Here is a 21518-nt window from a genome sequence, read left to right as displayed (position 1 = left end):
AGGAAAGTTTTCTTAAAGAAAGTAGAACGCTTATTTTTGGTTTGTAGAACGTTATTATAACGTTCCAGGAAAGTTTTGGTTAGTTCAGCCAAAAATGAAAATCATGTCATCATTTACTCATGATGCTGTTCTATTGCCATATGCCCTTTTTTTCTTTATCAGACCAAAAAAAAGAGATTTTAAATGTTTAAATGTGCTCATCCACATAATGGCAGTGCATGGAGATCAACAGCAAGCTTTTGAAAATGACATATATGTGCTCGTTCAAGAGACTGTATTAGCGCAGTAGTTCTCTTACGACTCGCCCAGGAAAAGCACACAAGTTGTGCAGAAAAAAAATATCGAAATTAATAAAAATGCAGACAACACAATGAAAGATTTCATTACAAAAGACTTTTATTTACATTCTTAAGAATAAATCAAACAGAAGACAACAGGATATGCTATGTGTGCGCCTGCAAGTTTGAACATTTCGTCTTTGAGACTCGATCACAAGCACTACAGAAAAGTTAGCGTACAAGTAATGAATGTCAATTGCAAATCTCTCGGTTACTGTGAATAGAAAATGTGTCTAGAAATCAGAGTTCGTACATAACTGTGACTAGAGATGAAATATAAATAGCTGCAAGCAGATCCTCATACCGCTATCAAACCTTATCTTTGGATAAAGATGTTAACGCTGATGTCTTTGCTTTAGAGTCAATACTTCAATAACATTCGAGCAGATGAAATTATTTGGATTTACTAACTCCAATGGAAGACTGGTTTGAAAATACAAACTAAACCATGGATTCAGTAGCAACCGGTGGGCTTCTCTTGTCGGTAGGAGACCAAGGAGCCCACTCACTAAATAGTGCAAATGGACACAAATCCAGTGAACAATATCACACTGTGACTGTTGGTGGAAACCGTTCTTTGTTCTGCTGACTTTTTCTTATGGTTCAACTGCAGCAGCAGCAGCTCGACAAAATGTACCATCAGCCCCTCTTCAAATACTGCTCACCTACAGCGTCAGACAAATCATAAATACACTTATTTAAAAAAAAAAAAATATACATATATATATATACAAAGAAAAATAACTTTTATAAAGCCTTAATTAAATCAATTTGTAGAATTCATCCCAGACGATAACATGCTGTAAGTAGGAACTACTTTATTCAACTTGCAGTTGGGATCGCAATGTTCATCTCTCTCAAAAGGTGCTAACAGTAAAGCAAAGCTCTACAGTATGTGTCCAACTCTACCACGGCCCAGCGTCCAGTTCAGCCCACCAAATCACCATCTAGTGGCCAAAGTCAGCACTGACAGTGCATCGTTTCATAAAGCCATTTCAAAGAAGAAGAAAAAAACCTCAGGTTCCGAATATTCCCCCTTCAACTCTTCATTAGATCCGAATATGCTGTTATGAATTGTTGGGGATGCATCTCGTCATTGGTTCTGAATATGCTGCTGTGAATTGTTGGGGAGATTCGAAACAGTCTTGGCATTGTTTGATGATACTGACTGAGGCCTGAAATAAAGAGCGTGTTGGGGTGTGTTTGGTAAAGTGCTCTTTAGTGTGTGTGGTCGGTTAGGTGGACGTGACGGTCGTTCCGCTGCCCAGTTTGATGATCATCTGTGGGCAGTCGTGGAGGGTGCGTTTGTCGCCTAGTTTCTCCAGTGTCCGGGCGGCGTCCACCAGCATGCCCACCCTCTGGCCCGGAGCTGACAGGAAGTAAGGGGGCAGGTAGCGGCACGCCAGCATCACGGCCTCTGCCTGCTCCCGCTGGCCTGGATGCATCTCACACTCCTCTGCGCAATCACACACATACATAAGAGTAAATGTAAGTAGGGAGCAAACTAACAACAACAACAAGGTCCTCATCTTTTGGGTGATAACTTCATTAGGAACTGCAACACAATGACTTGATTGAAATTAATTTGGAATAATGACAGAATGATGATGTTACTCAAATCAAACTGTCAAGTGTAATAACGTTGTGACCTGCACTTATTTTTTTTTTTTTTAAAAACCCTTTTTTTTCTCACTGTAAAATACCATTTATATAATATATATAACATGATTATACATTATATGCATGATTATGTTTTTATTTAGCAATTTGGTAAAATATATTTCTTAAAAAATAAATAAATAACTAATCCCATGAATGGTAGCATTAATATAATATAATATAATATAATATAATATAATTAATATAATATAATATAATATAATATAATTAATCGCATCCAAAATAAGTTTGAACATAATGTGTGTGTGTGCGCTGTATATATTTAATATGTATATATAAACACACACACAATAATAATCTTACTGACCCCAAACTTTTCAACTGTAGTGATATGATAATTACTGACCCCAAACTTTTCAACTGTAGTGATATGATAAAATAATAATAATAATAATACTAATACTGTAGTGATACTAAAAAAAAAAAAAACACATCAAATGAATTGAAAATATAAACAAAAACAACACATGACTGGAAAATTGGACAAAATTCTCAGATGTTATCAATTTGATTCAAATAAAGACATTTTAAATATCAAAACTGCTTGGAAATGCTCTGCATGTTCACCTGTTCTGCTTCCAGATGTGGCGCGGCGGCGCAGACTGCGGTCCAAGAGCTGGTGTGTGCGTGTTGGACTGGCTCCCGCCATCAGCCGAGCTGTGGCTTCATGCAGGAACAACTGCAGAGACACAAAAACAGAGCGACTGTGTTAAACCACACTAAATTACCCTGCCTGCAGAACGGCTGTTAAACCAAGAAAATAACCTGCCTTTGATGTCAAACATATTCAAAAAACCTTTAAAAAAAACAAATCAAATAATGTATGTAGTGTTATTTACACACTTAAAAAAAATAAATCACAAACAACGGACAATAAAAACATAAAAAGTAAAATATAAATATAAAAAGCTGATAAATAAATAAATGTATTTATATTTATTAAATATATTTATATTTGTTTATATATATATATATATATATATATATATATATATATATATATATATATATATATATATATATATATATATATATATAAAACACATACATATACATACATATATATACACATACATACATATATACACACACACATATATATATATATAAAGAAAAAAAGAAAAAATAATATATATTGTGTCTGAGACAGAGCGTGGGTATATACTGTTTGATGGTTATATAAGATTTTGATCACACTGCCTGACCCAGGACAAGTTGTGTGCAATGGTTTGCTCAAATAGATAATTTCTTAGTTCAATGAACCCGAGACATAAATATGAGCAGGTCATGTTGTTAGTGTGGACTCTGGCCTCTCACCCTGCGCATGGCTGGTCTGAAGCTCTGGGTGAGCTTGCGGAGCGAGCTGAGGTCCTGCTGGAAACCCTGCAGCTCTGCCGGCGAGGCGGCTGTCGAGGAGCTCTGCTGAGACGCCACCTGCTGCTCCCGCCACACATTAGTGCGCGTCACCAACAACAGATCACACAGCAGCAACTGCACCAGCTACAGCACAGACAGACAAATCAGACAACCTCAAAACAAAAGCACTAATACCATCTGTGTGTGTGTGTGTGTGTGTGTGTGTGTGTGTGTGTGTGTGTGTGTGTGTGTGTGTGTGTGTGTGAGACAGCAAAAAACAACATGCTTAAATAAGGAACAGGTTAATGTGTTAAGTGTTGTTATACAAATGATGTGTTGACATCGGTTTAATATCATTATAATTAGGCGCTTCCAAACACCCAAATACCCCCCCCCACCCCCCACCCCCCGTATGTATTTTTAAATTAACTTAAATTAAAATTAAAATAAAAGCCTTTTTAACAACAAAATATAAAATAAAAAATATATAAAATTATTGAATTCACTCATTCATTTGAGTTGAATTTTCTTTACTTAAAATGAAACTAAATGCCTTTTGAACAACATTTAATCATGACAATTTTACTGAAAAGGAAATATACAAACATATTAAGACACTTAAGTGTATAAATGGTTTTGGAAAGTTTACATTTAAAATTTAATAATACTTATAATAAACTATTTTGATAATAATAATAGAACAAATATATAAATAATTATGGTTTTATTACCTTATAAACTTATTATTGTTATTAAAATATTAAAAACATAAACTGTTTATTTTAAAGAAAGACAGCACACATTTTTCAACTAAAACACTGTGATAAAACAAAAGATATTGTTCAAGATAAAGTATTGTGACACTTTGCGCCAGCGTTGTTATTGTTAATAAACTATTAAAAATCGATTTTTTAAACTGAAATAAAGCGAACATAAAAAAGAATGAATAACTTAAAATTAAACACTTAAATGAAAATGAGAAATGACGGAACAACTGAAAAAAATTATTAAAAATAAAACTGAAATTAATGTTTAATAGAAATAAAAATGACAAAAACAACATTTCCACAACTATAATTTTTAATGAAAAGTTAAAATCATATATCTACAATATCATATAAATAATAAAGATAGCACTGTTTTGTGAATGTCAAAAACGACATCATGAACTACTTCCATGACGTCTGTGTGAACTTGAGGAGAACTGACTTCATGCATCACCCTGGGACCGGTTAATTAAAAGTAATTAAAAAACAACAACAGTGTGTTGAGGAGTCACTGCGGTCCAGCTCTGTATTGCACTGCAGGAACATTGCACAGTTGTGGCACATGCAATGCAACTACAATGCACTACAGCCCTGTCCAAGACAAAACACGCAGCGCAAACTAACAGCTCCCCAGAACACAGTGCATGTGCGCATCTACCTTGTCTAGTGTGCTGGTGCTGTAGTGTGGGCCGAGGTTGAGGCTGTCTCTGAACAGGCCGCTGGCTTTCTCACAGTAGCTGAGGCTGAGCTGGTAGCTCTCTGGTTTGGCCAGCAGGGAGCGCACCGCTTTGAAAGTGTTAAGACAGGCTTTGGGCAGTGGACTCCTGCAACACAAACAGGATGTGCTTAGCACAGACAGAGCTAAAAGCAATAAACCCACACAAAATGCACATCAAACCAAGCATTATTCCCGGACGGCGAGTGGAAAGATAAATGCGGTTGTATCCACAAAGACTAATTCGCCAGGAAAAGCCACTCTGATGAGAGCAACTGATAACTCTGCAGTCTCTTTACAACCAATTCCATCTTTGTTTACTTGTGCTAATAATATTTTTAAAAGTAAATATAGTCTGAGAGTGGCATTACGAGATGAATTCAACACAGCTTTTCCTGGAGAGACCACCATAATAATAATAATAATAAAAATAAAAATAATATATAAAAGAGAGAAAGTATTAAAAATATAGCATTACAGTATTATATACAGTATTAAAAAAATAAAACATAATATAGTATTTAAAATATATTATAAATGAAATAAAAACATTAAAACATAAGCAGTGTTTGTTTTAAAGAAAGACAGCACAATCCCACTTTTCAACCAAAATTCTTCAAATGTCAAAACTATATGTATACACACACACCTTGTGACATCTGTGTTGTTATTGGTAACTAAACTTAAAATGATAAAATTATAACTATTAAAATTTGTTTTCGTTATTTGAAATAAAGCAGCAGTAAAATGCTAATATTACATTAAAAAAGTAAAAACACAAACAAAAACAAATAAAAAAATTAAACAAAAACAAAAAATAAAAAAATAGAAAAAAATAATAAATTAAAATAAATTAATTATAACAAAAAAAAAAAAATAAAATAAAAAAAAAAAAAACAAATACATTCCATGCAATTTATAAAACAAATTTAATCCAACAGATTTAAAGTTTAAAAACTTAAAATATTAAATAATAATAATAATAATATAATAATAATAATAATAATAATAATAATAATAATAATAACAACAACAACAACATGTAAATTACACTAGAATAATATAATAATATATTGATTATTTTATAATCAATGTTCAAACCAGTTGTGCAGAAACAGATACAAACATAAAATTATAAAACATTATAAAAATAAAAAACACAACAAAAACATTAAATTTAACTACAAACTTATCAAACATATTAAAAGTTTGTTTTTACAAAAAACAAACTTAAAATTTTAATTTAATTGCAATTTTGTAATTTAATTTAAATATTGTTTGTCCAGACAACAATACTAAAACAACACAACATTATGTTTGTCCACACAACATGATGAACTACTACCAGGAAACCTGTGTGAACTTGATGAACCATTCAACCAATTAGATCCTTTATAAAATAATACTACTTTTATTTTTGACTGACACATGTCACTCACTCAGCGGTCTGAAGGCTGCGTGGCAAGTGCTCCACCGCCGGGTACAATCTCTCTGCCGCCACGTCATCTCCCTGGAGCCAATTAATGATCACCACGACAACCGATGACCACCATTTGGAGTGAGGGTCACATCCTGGAGGTCAAGGACACAATGGTGATCACACACACACACTCACAAACTGTCCTTCATTCCCCCAACTAACATCTGCTTGAGTGGAAACACGCTGAGATGAACGCAGTGTGATGTGAAATGTGCTGAGCTGAACACAAACTTATCTGAGCTGTACAAACAGAGCCCAGCAGTGACTCGTCTGAAATCTTATTCTCTGATATCGCTAAGATGATCCAGGAGTCCTCAAAACAACACACGGTGTCAGAGCAGAATTTCATTGAGAGCTGACCTGTGACAGTGGCCATGTTTGATCCGATGGCGAAGGACTGTGTCGTGGCTCCTGCTGCGTCTGAGGCGCTGGTGAGCAACTGCAGGTATTCCAGAGAGTCTGAGTATTCACTGTCAAAAAACACACACACAACACAAATCAGCTCTGATTATACAATTATAAGACCGATTCAGGTGAAATCAGATATCAAAACATTATAAAAGGTGTAGAAAAGTTGCATAACTCTTTATTAGCAGGTCTAGGAAGCAGTGCAGCTCTATTTCCTACAGCAGCCTAGATGAGATTGTGTGTAAACTAGCATTGAGAATGATCACCCACCCATCTCCATCAGAGAGGCTCTTGTCGCCTCGCGGCTGTGCCACGCAGTACAGGGCCTTTTCCAACAGATGCTCGCGGAACGCCTGGGTCACCTGAGCCAGCGGGTCAACTACAGACAAACACAAAAACACACAAGGGTGAGCCCTGGGAATTGTTAGCAGGAGCACTTTAATAAACACATGATCCCTTCAGCCTGCTTTTGTCTGTATGGCGCTGACCTGAGTTTCCCGCCTGGCTGTAGATGCTCTCTTTAGGGGTGCTGCGAATGGACCAGTCCTCGTCCACAAAGAAACGATGACCCAGCGGGTGACACAACCACTGCATGGCAGGAGGGACGCTGCCACTGGGCGACAGACAGGCCTGCCGAGCGCTGCTCAAGAACACACGCTGAGGACAGAAAATATAAAAGTCATATCTCCACTTACCATATGCAGCCCACATCAGAATATGCATGCACTATCAAACTAATATGAAAGTAAGTGCCATTCAAATAACTGTACTGTATGAAAAGACCGAGTCTGTTGCTGTTCTAAAACCTAGTGAGCTTCCTACCAAGCCAGCATTTTAGGTGTCACATGCACACTAATGTTGCCAAGTGCACTTCTAAGATATCACATTTTGGCCGAAGTCTAAGGCAGCACTGCATGTTTCCTTGGCACAAAATCTAAAAAATGAACCTAAGTCCATGTGAGAGAAATGTTGATTTCAAGTCAAATTCATTTAATAATGAAAATTACTCATAAAAAAAAAAAAATCACTGCAATGAATCAAAAAAGTGGACAAATGTATAAAAACACTGCACATTCTTCACTGTTTCTCCTCATAAAAGTTAAATTAAAAAAGATATATACCAAAAGAACAGCGAGATATTCTCTCTCTTTTTTTTTTATAAAAACAAAAAACACACACAACAAAAATAACACACCTCTCACACTAAAAGAGCTGCCCGGATCCAATATACTGTTACACAATGTTTTTTTTTGTGTGTGTTTCTAAGCTTTTTGCTTTCACTAAAGACCTAAATTACTGTTTACAAGGATACTTGCAAAGATGGGCATTTTGACATAGGCCTACAAGTGTGTGTATTTAACTGTTTAAGCCTATAGAGTGGAAAAAACAACTTCAAAATAACGTTCAATACTCCCATGCTCTATGAGCACCAACTTCACGTGTGCTCACTGACAGCGCTCAGAAACAGTCTCTCAGACTGTGCGTGTACATACCAAAATCAGTTCTATTTCCCTGCAGATTCATCGGCTTAAAATCACTTGTTTTTAAACTGCATTGTTTAAAGACACATGCTAACAATGTTTCTGTGACCGCGTAGCACAGCAACGTCACGTTAGTGTGTAACTGTAGAGACGATAGTCAAAAATCTCTACCAGTTGAGAAATTTCTACTGGTTAATCGTGTCTTCCGATATATCGCCCACACCTAGCACACACTGTGCTGATGAGAAGATGTATGTCACGTGAACTGTGTACATACCTAAGCATACTTGCAAAAATTGACATATACTTAACTGTCTTAAGTATGTCTTAACTGTGATGTGGAAGTATATAGACTTAACTCTGAGTCAATTGCTTCCCATGTACACTTGCTTTTGTGGTTCGATCTTTGTAAATATTTGCATGCAGTAGACAGCAGAGCTGCTGGCTAGGTTTTGGATCAGGGCTGTGAGTGTGCACTTGTGTGTACTAACAGTAGTGAAGTGAAGTAGGCGGGGAAGGCTGGTTTTAACCCGTAGGGCTGCAGACACATAGATTTCTGCCAGTGTGGCAACAGGGAGACAGTCTCCTGCACACTCGGCCAGGTTGAGAGCGCTCAGTGCCATGTGGATTGCAGAGAGGTGGCTTCCTCCGAGCTTGCCTGCACACACATCATGAGCAAATACGATGAATGGCTAGAAGATTTATCATGTGTTATGTCTGATTAAGGTGTGCCACGGTTTCCTGCAGAAGAACTTAATGTTCTAAAGCTGTCGCTGACAAATAACAAATAACAGACCATAAGTCATTCAGGAGCAGCACAGAGCTGCGATCATATGAATAAATATACAGAATTTTGGGGTCCAATTTGAGCTTCAGTTACAGGGTTATTATAGTTAGCTGAAACTAAAACCAGAAGAAAAAAATTTTTTGCTTTAAATAAATGTTATCAGAAATACAAAAAAAGTCAACAAGTTGAAGGAATCATTTCACATTAAAATTAGATTCAACTTGATGTACTAAAAAAATTAAAAACTTAAATAAAAATTTAGAAAAATATTTGAACTATATTTGTAACTAAACAACCACCTGACTGGATGTGATGCATTCAAATAAAAAACTATTAGCGAAAAGTGAGAAATACCAATTTTTTAACTAAACGTTATTCTTTCAAGACACTCCACATATGACATGCTGAGAGAAAAAAAAAAGAAGATGAATCTTTTGAACTAATTTATTCATTTGTTTCCTCATTTTAAGTGGCTACATTGTACTAATTCATTCTCAAGATTTAATCATTTGTTCTTGTTTTAGTTCAATCATGGCCATAATTTAACTACATTAAAACAAGGAAAACGTAGTACAATGTGACCATAACTTAACTTAAAGAAGGGAACAATTTACAAGCAACTAGTGATAATAATTTCTTAATTCGTGGCCACAATATATTTTATTTTCTCTCTCCATATATCATGTCCGGGGCTATGTATTCTTCTGTAAAAATTGCAATATAGAATCATTGTGCCCAAAATAATTAGTTTTATAATTGTTAAATGATTATTTGCGATGATTAGCTCTAGAAAACCACAGTTTTCTTTCAAACATGTTGGCCATCATACGTTTGTGTGGATATATGCATATATTCATTATACTATAGTGAACTAAGGGGCGAAAACTGTTGGAGATAAGGTGAAAAAGGTGGCCTAACAGTTGCTCTTCACAAGGTTACCTGATTCCTCTATATGCTACAGTGACTTACCGGTCATGTGGAGTTGGTGTAGACGATGGTAGACCAAGGCGGCGTCACGGCAGCTCTTACGGGCATCTTCCTGTAGGGGGCGATTGGAACGGATGGCTCCGGCACGGCTGGCTAGCCAGCGGCCCACCCACAGTCTCTGCAGACACAGACGCAGGGCGGACCACAGCACAGCACAGGTCAGGTCCAGCTGAGACGTGGGCAGAGGGCGAGCAAGAGCTTTGAGACACGTCCAGAGGTTCTGAGAGGCCTGAGCAAAGTCGCCCTGCAGAAAACCATTAGACAGACAGATATCAGATGGCCTGGTGGACTTTGACCTCCATATCAATAAGAGATGAGTGCAAGAAAGCATTTTATACCCTGGCTAGATCCAGATCGGCCTGTTTGCGGTGTCTCCAGAAGAGGACAGATGATTCTGAGTGAGGTCTGGTCACAGGTTCTCCATACACGAGCAGGCGGATCAAAACTCCAGCGACCAGAACACCGTTCAACAGCCACACCAGAAGAGTGGGCAACATCCAATCCAACCAACCCCAAGACTCGGCTACACGTATCAAAGCAAGAATGCATTGTTAGCATTTAGATAGGGATGGGACGCTACTCTGAACATATCGGGAGTATTAGCACCTGCATCCTGCACTGCCAGCATACTCCTTCCTGTGTGTCCAGAGACAGTCGTCCCAGAGCTGCTCCAGCCACCACACAGCAGAGACGCCAATGGATTAAAGGATAGGAAGAGCAGGGTGAAGGCACACAGAGCCATGCGCGAGCGGTCCAGCATTCCTCCAGCCCTCTCAACCACAGGCTAATAGAGAGAACAGGAAACAGAAATTGGCGTTAGATCATTACATGGTTATTCTTCCAAGTTCTTGACCACAAGCAATCGAATTATCCACCGCACACTAACACATCCAATTACTTCATGACCGAAGCCAATTCATTAAAGGCATGATAGGAGCTCTGGAGGATCTATGCTACCTTGTTGTCTTCTTCCATCGGGCTGTCTGACTCTGAGTCACTGCCGTGGTGCGAGAAGGGGCCGCTGGATTGAGGCGAGCCGACATCTGATGCTGGAGGGGTGGGGATTTCTGGTTTCACATCCACCTCCATGATCACAAGGTCCTTCAGAGACTCTTGAGGAGGAGAAGAGACAAGTCAATGCAAAGAGAACCACGCTCCCCATGAGCTTAACTGTACTGAATGTGCACTTTTGAGACTTCAAATCTTAAAAGTATACTTTAAGAAAAACGTACTTTCAGATAATATATTACTAGAATAAAGGGCCTTTTAGGTGTACTTAAAGAGAGACACTTGCATGACTATAATTCTTTACACTTAAGTGCACTTTGTAATAATGTCAAATTAGAGGTTTTTATACATCATATTTTAATAAACTTTTGTCATGCTTTAAACTACACTTTTTTTTTAATGTTGATTTGCATACTAAAGCAAATGTGAGTTACTTGATTATCATTTATTTGTAATGTGTTATTTGATAATACATTTAAAGTTTTCTATAGAATTAAATGTACTAAAACTCAATTATATATAAATAAATAATTAATAACTTAAATAAATATATATTATATGCATGCTGTTTCTATAGAACGACAAAGATTGTCAGTACATTCAGTACTTTAACCATATAATCAAAGACAACAGAAGTAATTATGAATTAGGCTACATATAAAAATGCGCCTTAAGCTAGTCCTACTTATAGAGGGTCAAAAGGGCACTCAACATATTAAATCATATTGCTTTTAATATACATTTAAACAGAACTTACTGTTCTTCTGAATGGACATTTTGAGTGCCATGTTCTCCTGCTTTAGTTTTTGGTTGGACTGCTGAAGGTAGCGAATGAAGTCAATGGCTTTCCGCAACACGGCCGACTTATTGAGCTGTATAAGACAAAAAATTCATCTTATAATGATGTTAAACGCATCTTCCAGGTTAAAATAAGATCTACAATTCGTCTAATCTAGGATAGCTCATCTAGTTAAACTCATGTGGTTAAAGTCACTAAGATGAGGAAACCAGTTATGACCAGTTATTTAATTGGGTTTTGGCTCCACCTTAGCTTCTGTCCCAGCCACCAGGTCTTTGAGCTCAATGATCTTGTCATTGATGGAAGAGCGGTAGCGTTTTTCAATGGCGTTATGGGCTGTGCGTTTCTCGCCCTTGTGCGGCTGGCCGCCTAGTTTCCCGCTGATGGTGATGCGATTGATGGGCAGCTTCTCTGTGTCCACCACCAGCGGAACGGTGGTCAGGATGGTGCCTCCACTCATTAGTGCCTGAGACAAGAGATGTACAGATCCACTAAATAAAAACCAAGGTCTTCAGAAATGCATTAGGGAAGAAAAAAAAAGTGAGAAAATTTCAAATAAATAAACAAAAATGATACTTCTGCATGGTTAAAATTTGACATTGTTAGTTCACACCAAGAACAAAACAACAAACTGAAGCAAATCTGTGTTTGTGTACCTGCAGTGAGGTGTTCTGGACTGGTGCCGTGGATGTAGCCAGCGATGTGATGCAGGGTGACGCGACTGTTGTTACCATACATGCATCAGGCTTTAGAGTTGTGAGTAAGAGAGAGTCTGCCTTAATGAACTGCGGCTGCAACAAAACCTGCAAAACACATGAAGAACGCTTAGTGCACACAATTAAGACTGTAAATGTAAGTTATTGTGCATGTGGGCATCAGCAGGCCAATAACAGCACTTACAGGAACCTGCTGAACCTGCTGAACCTGAGGGGAGATGGTCTGTGTTGGAGGGCTGGACGAGGTGGTCAGGATTGGCGAAGCCGAGAGGCTCTGCACCTGGGCTTGGATGGCCATTGGCTGAACGTTCTGTAGAGATGTGGATAGACTCGAGATTGGCTGAGGGGAGCTCTGCTGGGTGACAGCTGCAAGAACCAATCAGATCATGAGAGGAAAGAAAGGCAAGAAGTTGCACTAAAACAACGAATAGCATTCAGGCAGAAATCTTAACCAGCCTTTGTTCCACCCTGGAGGAAATATTACTATTGTTTGAAATCTACTGATAGGTGAACACACCAACAATGAGGAAGATATTGTGATATTTTTAATCAGTTGTTTGGACTCTCATTCTGACGGCACCCATTCACTGCAGAGGATCCGCTGATTCATAACTCAGTTCACCCTGACTGAACTTTAATCTACACTAGTGTGATGTTGTATTCTCTCTTTGGCCTGGTGGTGACATTACCTAAGGTATAAAAACGATAAGCAGTATAAAAGGACATTATAAAACCATATACAAAGAAAGAATGTGGACTGGGCAGCTTTACACGTGAACACAATGTACGGTAAAAGTTCACTAGCTTTCCAGGACTGACAACAGTGACTTCACCGTCTACACCTTGAACTTAAATTACCTCTTCTGACATATGACTGATCAAAGGTGATGCATTTTACAGTCTTAGTAATAGTGGTAGTCATGAACAATGTTCATACCGTGCATTACTCATGAACAACATGTATAATCATTACAGGAAAGAACACATAAATCGTTAATTAAAAAAGATTAATGACAACATTTAATCTAGTTACTATAAAGTGTTTTCGTGAGTCATAAGCACATGCTTTCATAAAAGCACACATCTGATTCAACCGTTCAATTAAATATGTAAGCACTGCACTGATTTAAAAATGACTGTGATAATATGATAACACTAGAACAAATGCTAATTTAAACACTATTGCTGAGCCAACAAATGTTCTTACACATTGTTAGCAAGTATAACTTATTATTATCAAGTATAAGAAAGCAAGAGAGCATTTTCACACTTCTTAGAAAATGGACTTTAATTTGACTTTTTATTTGGTGCCAATGTTCAATATTGAATGTTTAGTTTTTGTAAGCGTTTCTACTGTCTGAAGTCACATTAACACTTTACTGTTTAAAAGGCCAATGAATCAAAATTAAAGTGTGAAGTATTTAGAAAAAATTAATTTTATACCCACTTTATTGGGAGGCTATTCAGCTTTCCTACTGGTATAAGAAACATGTAAAACATTAGAGCGAGTCACTTCGCCCTCACTGTACCAATGCTTTATTTACATAGTAGTTACTTGTTAAAGACAACTACTAAAAAGTGTGAACAATTAGCTTCTCAGTTAGCTGTGATTTACACCCTTTGAGATGAAGTGCCAATAGATGTAACTTACACATTTATGGTAAGATAAGTCTAACATGGCATGTTTCTGAAAGTTCCTTCTTGCAGTTTTACTTTCACTGGTAGATCTTGCACACAAATTAGAGATTTGTCTCTTAAAAGTGCTGTGTTTGGCCACATGTTAAAAAAACAATGTCAAAAACATACTGCACAAAAATGTTACCTAATTTTATCTTAAAAACTTGAAATCAGTTACTGTCTTTTTTTTCAATTCCATTTTAAAGATGTTGTCTAGCTGCCAACTTTAGTTGTCTAGTCATGTATAACTTAAACAATGAATTGAAATTGATGAAATTATTTTGAGGAGTTACAGTAAAAAAAAAAAAAAATGTTACCATGATTTAGACTTACGATGTTTACACAACAATGTACTAAAAACTGAAAAAGTTTTTCCTTTGATATTTTTAAAAGCTTCGCGTACAGGGTAGTTGATGATAAAAACACCAATAAAAACAACACACACCTACAAACAAAACATAAAAAATGAAATCAAATAACGAATCAAATTACATCAAAGTTTGCACACATACCTACAGACTGAACATGTAATATGCATTCACATGACGTCACAGTTTTCATCATTTTTGTAGTTTACACATAGACAATAATAGTACTGTTTTAAAAAAATTGCACTTTAAAACATGTTTTCAAAAGTTTTCAGGACCCCAAAATGGTGGTGTTGTGTAAATGAAAAGCTAAAATGTAAGTATGTCCATTTTTAGTTGATGTAAGTGCCCACTTACTGATCATATTGTTTTTTTTTACATAATAAAACTTACCAGTATAACCGTTCTGGTTGGGGTAAGTGACCACGGGCTGCTGCTGCTGTGGTTGGGGTGTCGGTGAGCTGAAGAGGGCCTGCTGGGTAGCACCAAAGGAAGGACTCTTCCCAGCTGGGACAGCTTGGATCGGGGCTGGCGGGGTGGAAGGATGGAGGCTGGGAGATGGAGCAGGCTGAGCTTTGGGCTGCGTGGTCTGTAGTGTGGTGGGGTTCGCGGGGGTGGAGGTCAGCTGTGCCAAAGGAGACTGCTGGAAAGTGGGAGGGTGGAACACCTTGTCCGGGATGGAGGAGCTTCGGGTGATGGGGGGTCCCAGCAGGGCATCCAGGTGGGGGCTGCTGCTGAGGATGGAGGAGGTTTTGGTGGGTGTAGAAGAGCTGGGTGGAGGAGAGGAAGGGCTGGAGTGGGGCAGGACTGAGAGGTCCTGCGTGGGAGCTGCGGGGGCAGGAAATGTAGGGTGATCGAACAGCCCTCCAAACTCTATGTCCTGGTTGTTGATAAACTGGAGCATATCTGTTAAAACATGGAAACAGAGACGGATACAGTGAGCAATGGGTTCCTCCAAGTGTTTAAAAGCAACACCACGATCATAGGTTTTATTCCCAGGGAATGCATGAACTTAAAAAGGATATGATTTATCACCCACATCAATCCAATAAAACCGCATGCAAATAAAAACTAAAAAAAAACAACAACCAAATAAATCAATCAAAACAAATTAGGGCTGCACGATGTGTCGTTTAAGCATCCATATCGCGATGTATCGAATCCACGATAGTCACATCGCAGGATGTGCGATGTAGGCTGTCGTAGTTGATCCGTTATTCATTAACCTTACGGGCCAGCTGCTCCACGGCCCTTGACGAATGTGATCCGCGGATTAATTGCACAGCTTAACCATCATAGAGTGAAAGTTTATCATTTGCATGTGTTTTTAAGTCCTGTCAGTTTAACAGGGCGCATATAAGAACGAGGAGAGAGAGAGTGAGGCTCACCTTCACCGTCTTCAAACAACACGAGCGCTGTCTTGCTCTCTCTCCCTCGCGCATATTAATCAAAATCAATTGACACGATGGTGTCGAAAAAAAAAAACTATCCAGAGATTAAATGTTTTCTTTGTTGTCAAATATTGTGCGATATCCTAAACTGCCGAGATAATTACACAACGCGTGCCGTACACGTCTGATTCGCGAACTAATGATTCCTTTGAACCGATTCAATTTAATGAATGGTTTAAACAACTGACCTGTCCAACACTGAACTCACGAGACGTCTGAATTGGTGTATAAAAAAATCTGTAACACTTTACAATAATGTTCTATTTATTAAACTATTTAACTACATTAACATACATTTACTATTACTAAACTGCACTTCTACAACATTGTTATTTCAACATTTAGGCTATAGCCTTCATTGTTGAAATCAAAAGTTGTACAGTATTTGTTAACATAGTTAATGCACTGTGAAGTAACATTACCAAACAATGAACAGCTGTGTTTTTATAAACTAAGACAAACAAAGATTAATAAATATAGTAACAAAAGTATTGCTCGTGTAAGTTCATGTTAGTTAATATGTTAACAATTCAAACCATATCCTAAAGTTACAAACACAATAATTAACTCTAATTTAAATAATACTCTGACTGTTTTTAATCATTTAAAATGAGAATGTAAGTGTGCTCACCCCATTTTTTGTTTGTAAGAAAAAATTAGATTAGATTTCATATCGCAATATATATCGCAGAAAAATAAAATATTGCAATTAAATGACTGTAACTACAAAATAACATATAACTTCCAATGCAATTACATACGAACAATAAACTACCACCTATTAAATGACTGTAACTACAAAATAACTTAGACTTTTATAGTACTTAAGAAATTGGTTTGCCACCTGATGAAATAGATTTAGCCTATTTGATAAATAGAACGTTTAAAACATCAGCATTTATTTGAAATAGAATTCTTTTGTAACATTAGAAATGTCTTTACTGTCACTTTTTCTATTAATTTAATCTGTCCTTTCTGATTAAAATAAAAGATTTCACTTCTAGGAAAACGGACCAAAAATACAGATGACTCATCTTGCCCACATTTTTGTCCAACAAAATGTTCTTAAAATCCCCTGCCTGGCTTGCAATAATAGCATGAAGCAGATCATCTTGGCACACAATAAGCACATAATGCATTTTATTTTCTTTCTGAACCATGAGTTGTTTGCAGAGGAAGTATTTTGAATTCAACCATTTTAAAAGCGTCTTCATTGCTTTCTTTTATGGTACAAGTTGTTGTTTTGCCAGGCTATGAGGTAAACTAAAAGTTACTGGCTATTAAAATAAGTATCCCATACACCATCCACCAGCCATAAAAAAAAAAAAAAAAAAAAAAAAAAATAAAAAAAAAATAAAAAAAATGCCCGTGACATTATATGGGCACTTTTTGTGGGGGTTTGTTTTTGCCAATTCTATGAAGGTGCCATATATTTATTTAAACATTTATTTAAATAAGCCCTTTTTAATGTGAAATATACTTGGCCACAACTGTGATCATTCTTCCTTGAATATCCAAGAAATGCTTTAACTTTAATAATATGAACAGAGTTGATGATCAGTATAACACACATAGCACACAATAGGCCTGTGAGATCTACAGAGCATTCATTTTCACACTCATCGGGTCTGATCCCACATCTGCACTAAACCAATTCAGCTCATGCAGCCTGGCTTTAATTCAGCTGTAGGCTGGAGACGCTGATCTGACTGCAGAGTGCCCCATTACAGAGTTTCATCATTCACTGCAAATCCTCTCGAACAAGGACAGAGACACAGCCTGGTCAAGATTATTCGCCTCACAATCTCCTTCAGCCCAATGAATAAAATACATTCATTAGAGGAAATCATGACACCTCAAATGTTTGAACTACTGATTATGTAACTCAGAAACCTGCAGGCTACAAAAACACTGAGGAAATTAAAGTTTGATAATTAATGATATCACTGGGTGACCATTTATCAAGATCACATAATCAAATTCATCTAATTGTGCCAGCATAATGACATTTTAATTATCTTGACTTTAATAGACAATTTACTCTAGACACACCCTAAAGGGACAACTGGAACAAAGCATAATTATAATCACCACATTATTTTTTTTATTAAATAATACAATTATTATTATTATTATTATTATTATTATAAATGACATATTACATATAATGTAACATAAACAACAACATTATTATTATCTTAAAAAAAAAAAATAATAAAAATAACATATGAGATAAAAAATTTTTTAAAAATGACATATTACATATAATGTAATATAAATGTGATAAATGTTACTTATATTACATAAACGGTAATTGCTTAAATTGGGGGGGGGGAGGTCAAAAGAAAACTTATTTTTTTATACATTTCCCAAGTAACTCTCCAAAAGAGTAAAGATAAAAGAGAAAGATAATTCCCAACAGGGTAAATATATACACATATGCACACACACATATACATATATATTTTTTTCAGCTGGTTTCAAAACGGTTTTCAACATTAATAATAATATAATTTTCAATAAAACGGTAATAATAATAATAATATAATAATAATAATAATAATAATATTTTCAGCTGTTTTCAAAACTGTTTTCAACATTTATATTATTATTAATAATAATAATAAAATTATAAATTTTCCAGCTGTTTTTAAAACAGTTTTCACCATTATTATTATTATTATTATTATTATTATTATTATTAATAATAATAATAATAATAATAATAATAAATAAATATTTTCAGCTGTTTTCAAAACGGTTTTCACCATTATATATTATTATTATAATAATATAATAATAATATTTTATTTCAGCTGTTTTTAAAACAGTTTTCAACATTAATAATAAAAATAATAATAATAATAATATATATATTTCAGCTGTTTTCAAAACAGTTTTCAATATTAATAATAATAATAATAAATATTTTCAATTGTTTTCCAAACCGTTTTCAACATTTATAATAACACATGCACACACACACATAAATATATGTACACACACTTTTTTTTTTTCACTGCTCAAAATGTGTTTTGCATACATACATGTGATGAGACCCAATAAAACATAAGACTTCTTCAGCGTGCACAAGCACTGTTTGTATGAGGTGATCGCGCTCAGCCAATCAGAGGCCTGGAAAGCGCCTCGCTATGAGGTTACTATCGGACACAGTCCGCTTCAGCGCAGGGTTACTGTCGGTCACCTCACATACATTCACTATACATTTACGACTAAACCATTACTAATATCAATACAAAAAGCTATAACAATGCAATGAATATAACAGTAAACAAATACACACAGGGAGGCATATTCGCACTTTGAGGATAATTCAGTGCCGAAACATTTTCTAAACCACATTTTGGCATGACATACACATCTGCTGAAGTTTCACCTGTCAGTTTTATGTTTTAGGTCTTAAATGTGTATCATAACGGAACTGTGTCGCTGGGTCAGAATGTGAGGGAATGGCCGAGAGTAACCCCACGTGAAGCTGGAGGGGGGCGGGGCCGCTCTCGGTGCTACTTTTTCTGCCGGACAATGAACACTGTCACTAATCTAAGACACTTTTTAACGAGATCTAACACACAAAGCAACAATAACCATGTGCAAATAACGCACCCGGGCATCCTCTACTCTCACCTCTTAACAAACACTCACATACTTATGACAACACCAACACATCTGACCATAACAACACGTGCGTGTAAAGATGTATCCGTCCCTAAACTACAAACACACAATTCACTTCGTCCGGCCTGACAACCAGCACTGCGAGTGTAAACAAACGATCTCTTACCATCAATGTCACTGAGCAGAGCCGTGTCGATATCACTCGGATCGTGTAAAGACAAACTGGAGTCCAGGGTGTCCAGTGACGGGTCGTCAAAAGACAGATTCATCGTCCTCAAATGCTCTTTCAAGCTGACTTCAGAAGTATTAAAGTCCCGGCGACACACACACAGCACAGCAAGCGTTATTCCATGTAAACTAGGAACTTCTTGCACTTGTCGGGAGAGCAAATATGCCCGGACATTTGTTGGCTGCGTTTCGTAGGATCCGTCCGCTTAATTTTCGATGAATTCAACTTTGTTGCTGATTCAGTCAACTACCTGCTCGCGTTCGTTTCCATGCTGCCGCACAAGGCAAAGTTGACTTAAGAGTTTGCTGCTTTACACATTAGCATGCTAACAGCGAGAGCCAGACAACCCCTAGCGCGCTGTGAGTGATTGACACGCCGCTCGACCAATCAGAACGCGCTCTTTTAGCAGACGCTCTTTCACGGGACGTGCGCGCTCTCGGTTCTGCCATTCAAGTATCCTGTTATGTAAAGTTGGGAAGATACGAAACTGTAATTAAAGTCACTTTTTTGAGGTTGACTATTAAGTAATTAGAGTAATTTGTTTTACTTAAAATAGAGTATGTTTTGGATTGTTATTATTATTTTTGTTTTAGTTTTTCCCCCCATATCTTATTATCGTATTACATGTTTCAAGTTTCTAAATGTTTAAAAGTATTTGTCAGCTATTGAAACACGTTAATAGTTATACTGACCTGTTTAATTAATACGCTGAGAGTCAATATGTGTTGAAAGAATATAAGTATTCGACATATTTTCACTGTAAAGCGCCGAATAAACAGCCCCTTTTTGTTTACAAAATCTCAGTCGGCAACGGCATGGTCAGTGGGCTTGTCTCCGTCAGCCAATCAGAGCTGCGCAGAGGAGGACGCTGCGCGGTCAAGTTTGTCTGAGCCGCAGTGAGGACTCCGCCTGTAGAACCAGAGAAAACGACCAATAGACAGCCAGAGAGCGAGTGGGGTGATGTGACGTCACACGCGGGGCTCCGTGATTACATCATGTATTTCTCATAGAAAAAGGGTAATAAACCCAAATGGGTATTTATTTTAAATAAAACTGAAATAATCTGATAAATTTATATATATATAAAAACGTTCTTATATAAAACAAATTAAATGATTATATATATATAAATATAACAAATTATAATATATAAAAAAATATGAAAACATATACATAAAAATATATAAAAAACACGTTCTTATATAAAACAAATGAAATGCATCCAATATATGCACAAATTATATTATACACTAAACAATGAAAACATACGCCCACAAATTGATCAAGAACTTATTATAAATAGGATGGATTGATCTGGCCTAAATGATTATTTGACTCTGTGTTTACAAAGTTAAATAATGCTGTGTCACTGAACTCGTATCAGCACACTGAGGGGAAGTGGGTCAGTGACCGAGAGTAACACTGCCTGCAGGAAAAAAACTCTGAAATACATGCACGAAGTGTTTGCTGAAGGAGCCAAAAGAGTCCCGAGCCTTCAGGCTTTTCTCCATGAAGCCAATCAGTGCTTAAAGACACTCCTGTAGCTAATACTAGAACATAATTTAAACGCAAACTAGCATTATATTATTGTTGTTGTTAACATAATCAACGCTGCTAATACGTTTAATTATAATT

The 21518-nt window shown here is 36.6% G+C and overlaps 1 protein-coding gene across 2 annotated transcripts; it reads right to left on the bottom strand.

Moving 5' to 3' along the window:
• Positions 1-1428: 1428 nt before the first annotated feature.
• On the bottom strand, positions 1429-20697 carry LOC109056082 (sterol regulatory element-binding protein 1-like). Of its 2 annotated transcripts, none has more exons than XM_042720858.1 (19): positions 20576-20697; positions 14961-15473; positions 12707-12888; positions 12463-12609; positions 12054-12272; positions 11765-11879; positions 10957-11111; positions 10606-10783; positions 10338-10522; positions 9982-10243; positions 8717-8883; positions 7233-7401; positions 7015-7123; positions 6697-6806; positions 6296-6428; positions 4800-4965; positions 3336-3518; positions 2586-2697; positions 1429-1794 (listed from the first exon to the last, which is right to left on the bottom strand). In XM_042720858.1, exons 2-19 carry the CDS (start codon positions 15469-15471, stop codon positions 1574-1576), a joined length of 3324 nt encoding a protein of 1107 aa, XP_042576792.1. In that variant the 5' UTR covers positions 15472-15473; positions 20576-20697; the 3' UTR covers positions 1429-1573. The 2 variants fall into 2 exon arrangements, with proteins under 2 accessions (XP_042576792.1, XP_042576791.1); XM_042720857.1 differs by lacking the exon at positions 20576-20697 and adding an exon at positions 19821-20273.
• Between the last annotated feature and the right edge of the window lie 821 nt (positions 20698-21518).

This window comes from Cyprinus carpio, chromosome B3 (genome assembly GCF_018340385.1).
Source record: "Cyprinus carpio isolate SPL01 chromosome B3, ASM1834038v1, whole genome shotgun sequence".
Lineage (NCBI taxonomy): Eukaryota > Metazoa > Chordata > Actinopteri > Cypriniformes > Cyprinidae > Cyprinus > Cyprinus carpio.
This window is presented reverse-complemented; position numbering and strand designations above follow the sequence as displayed.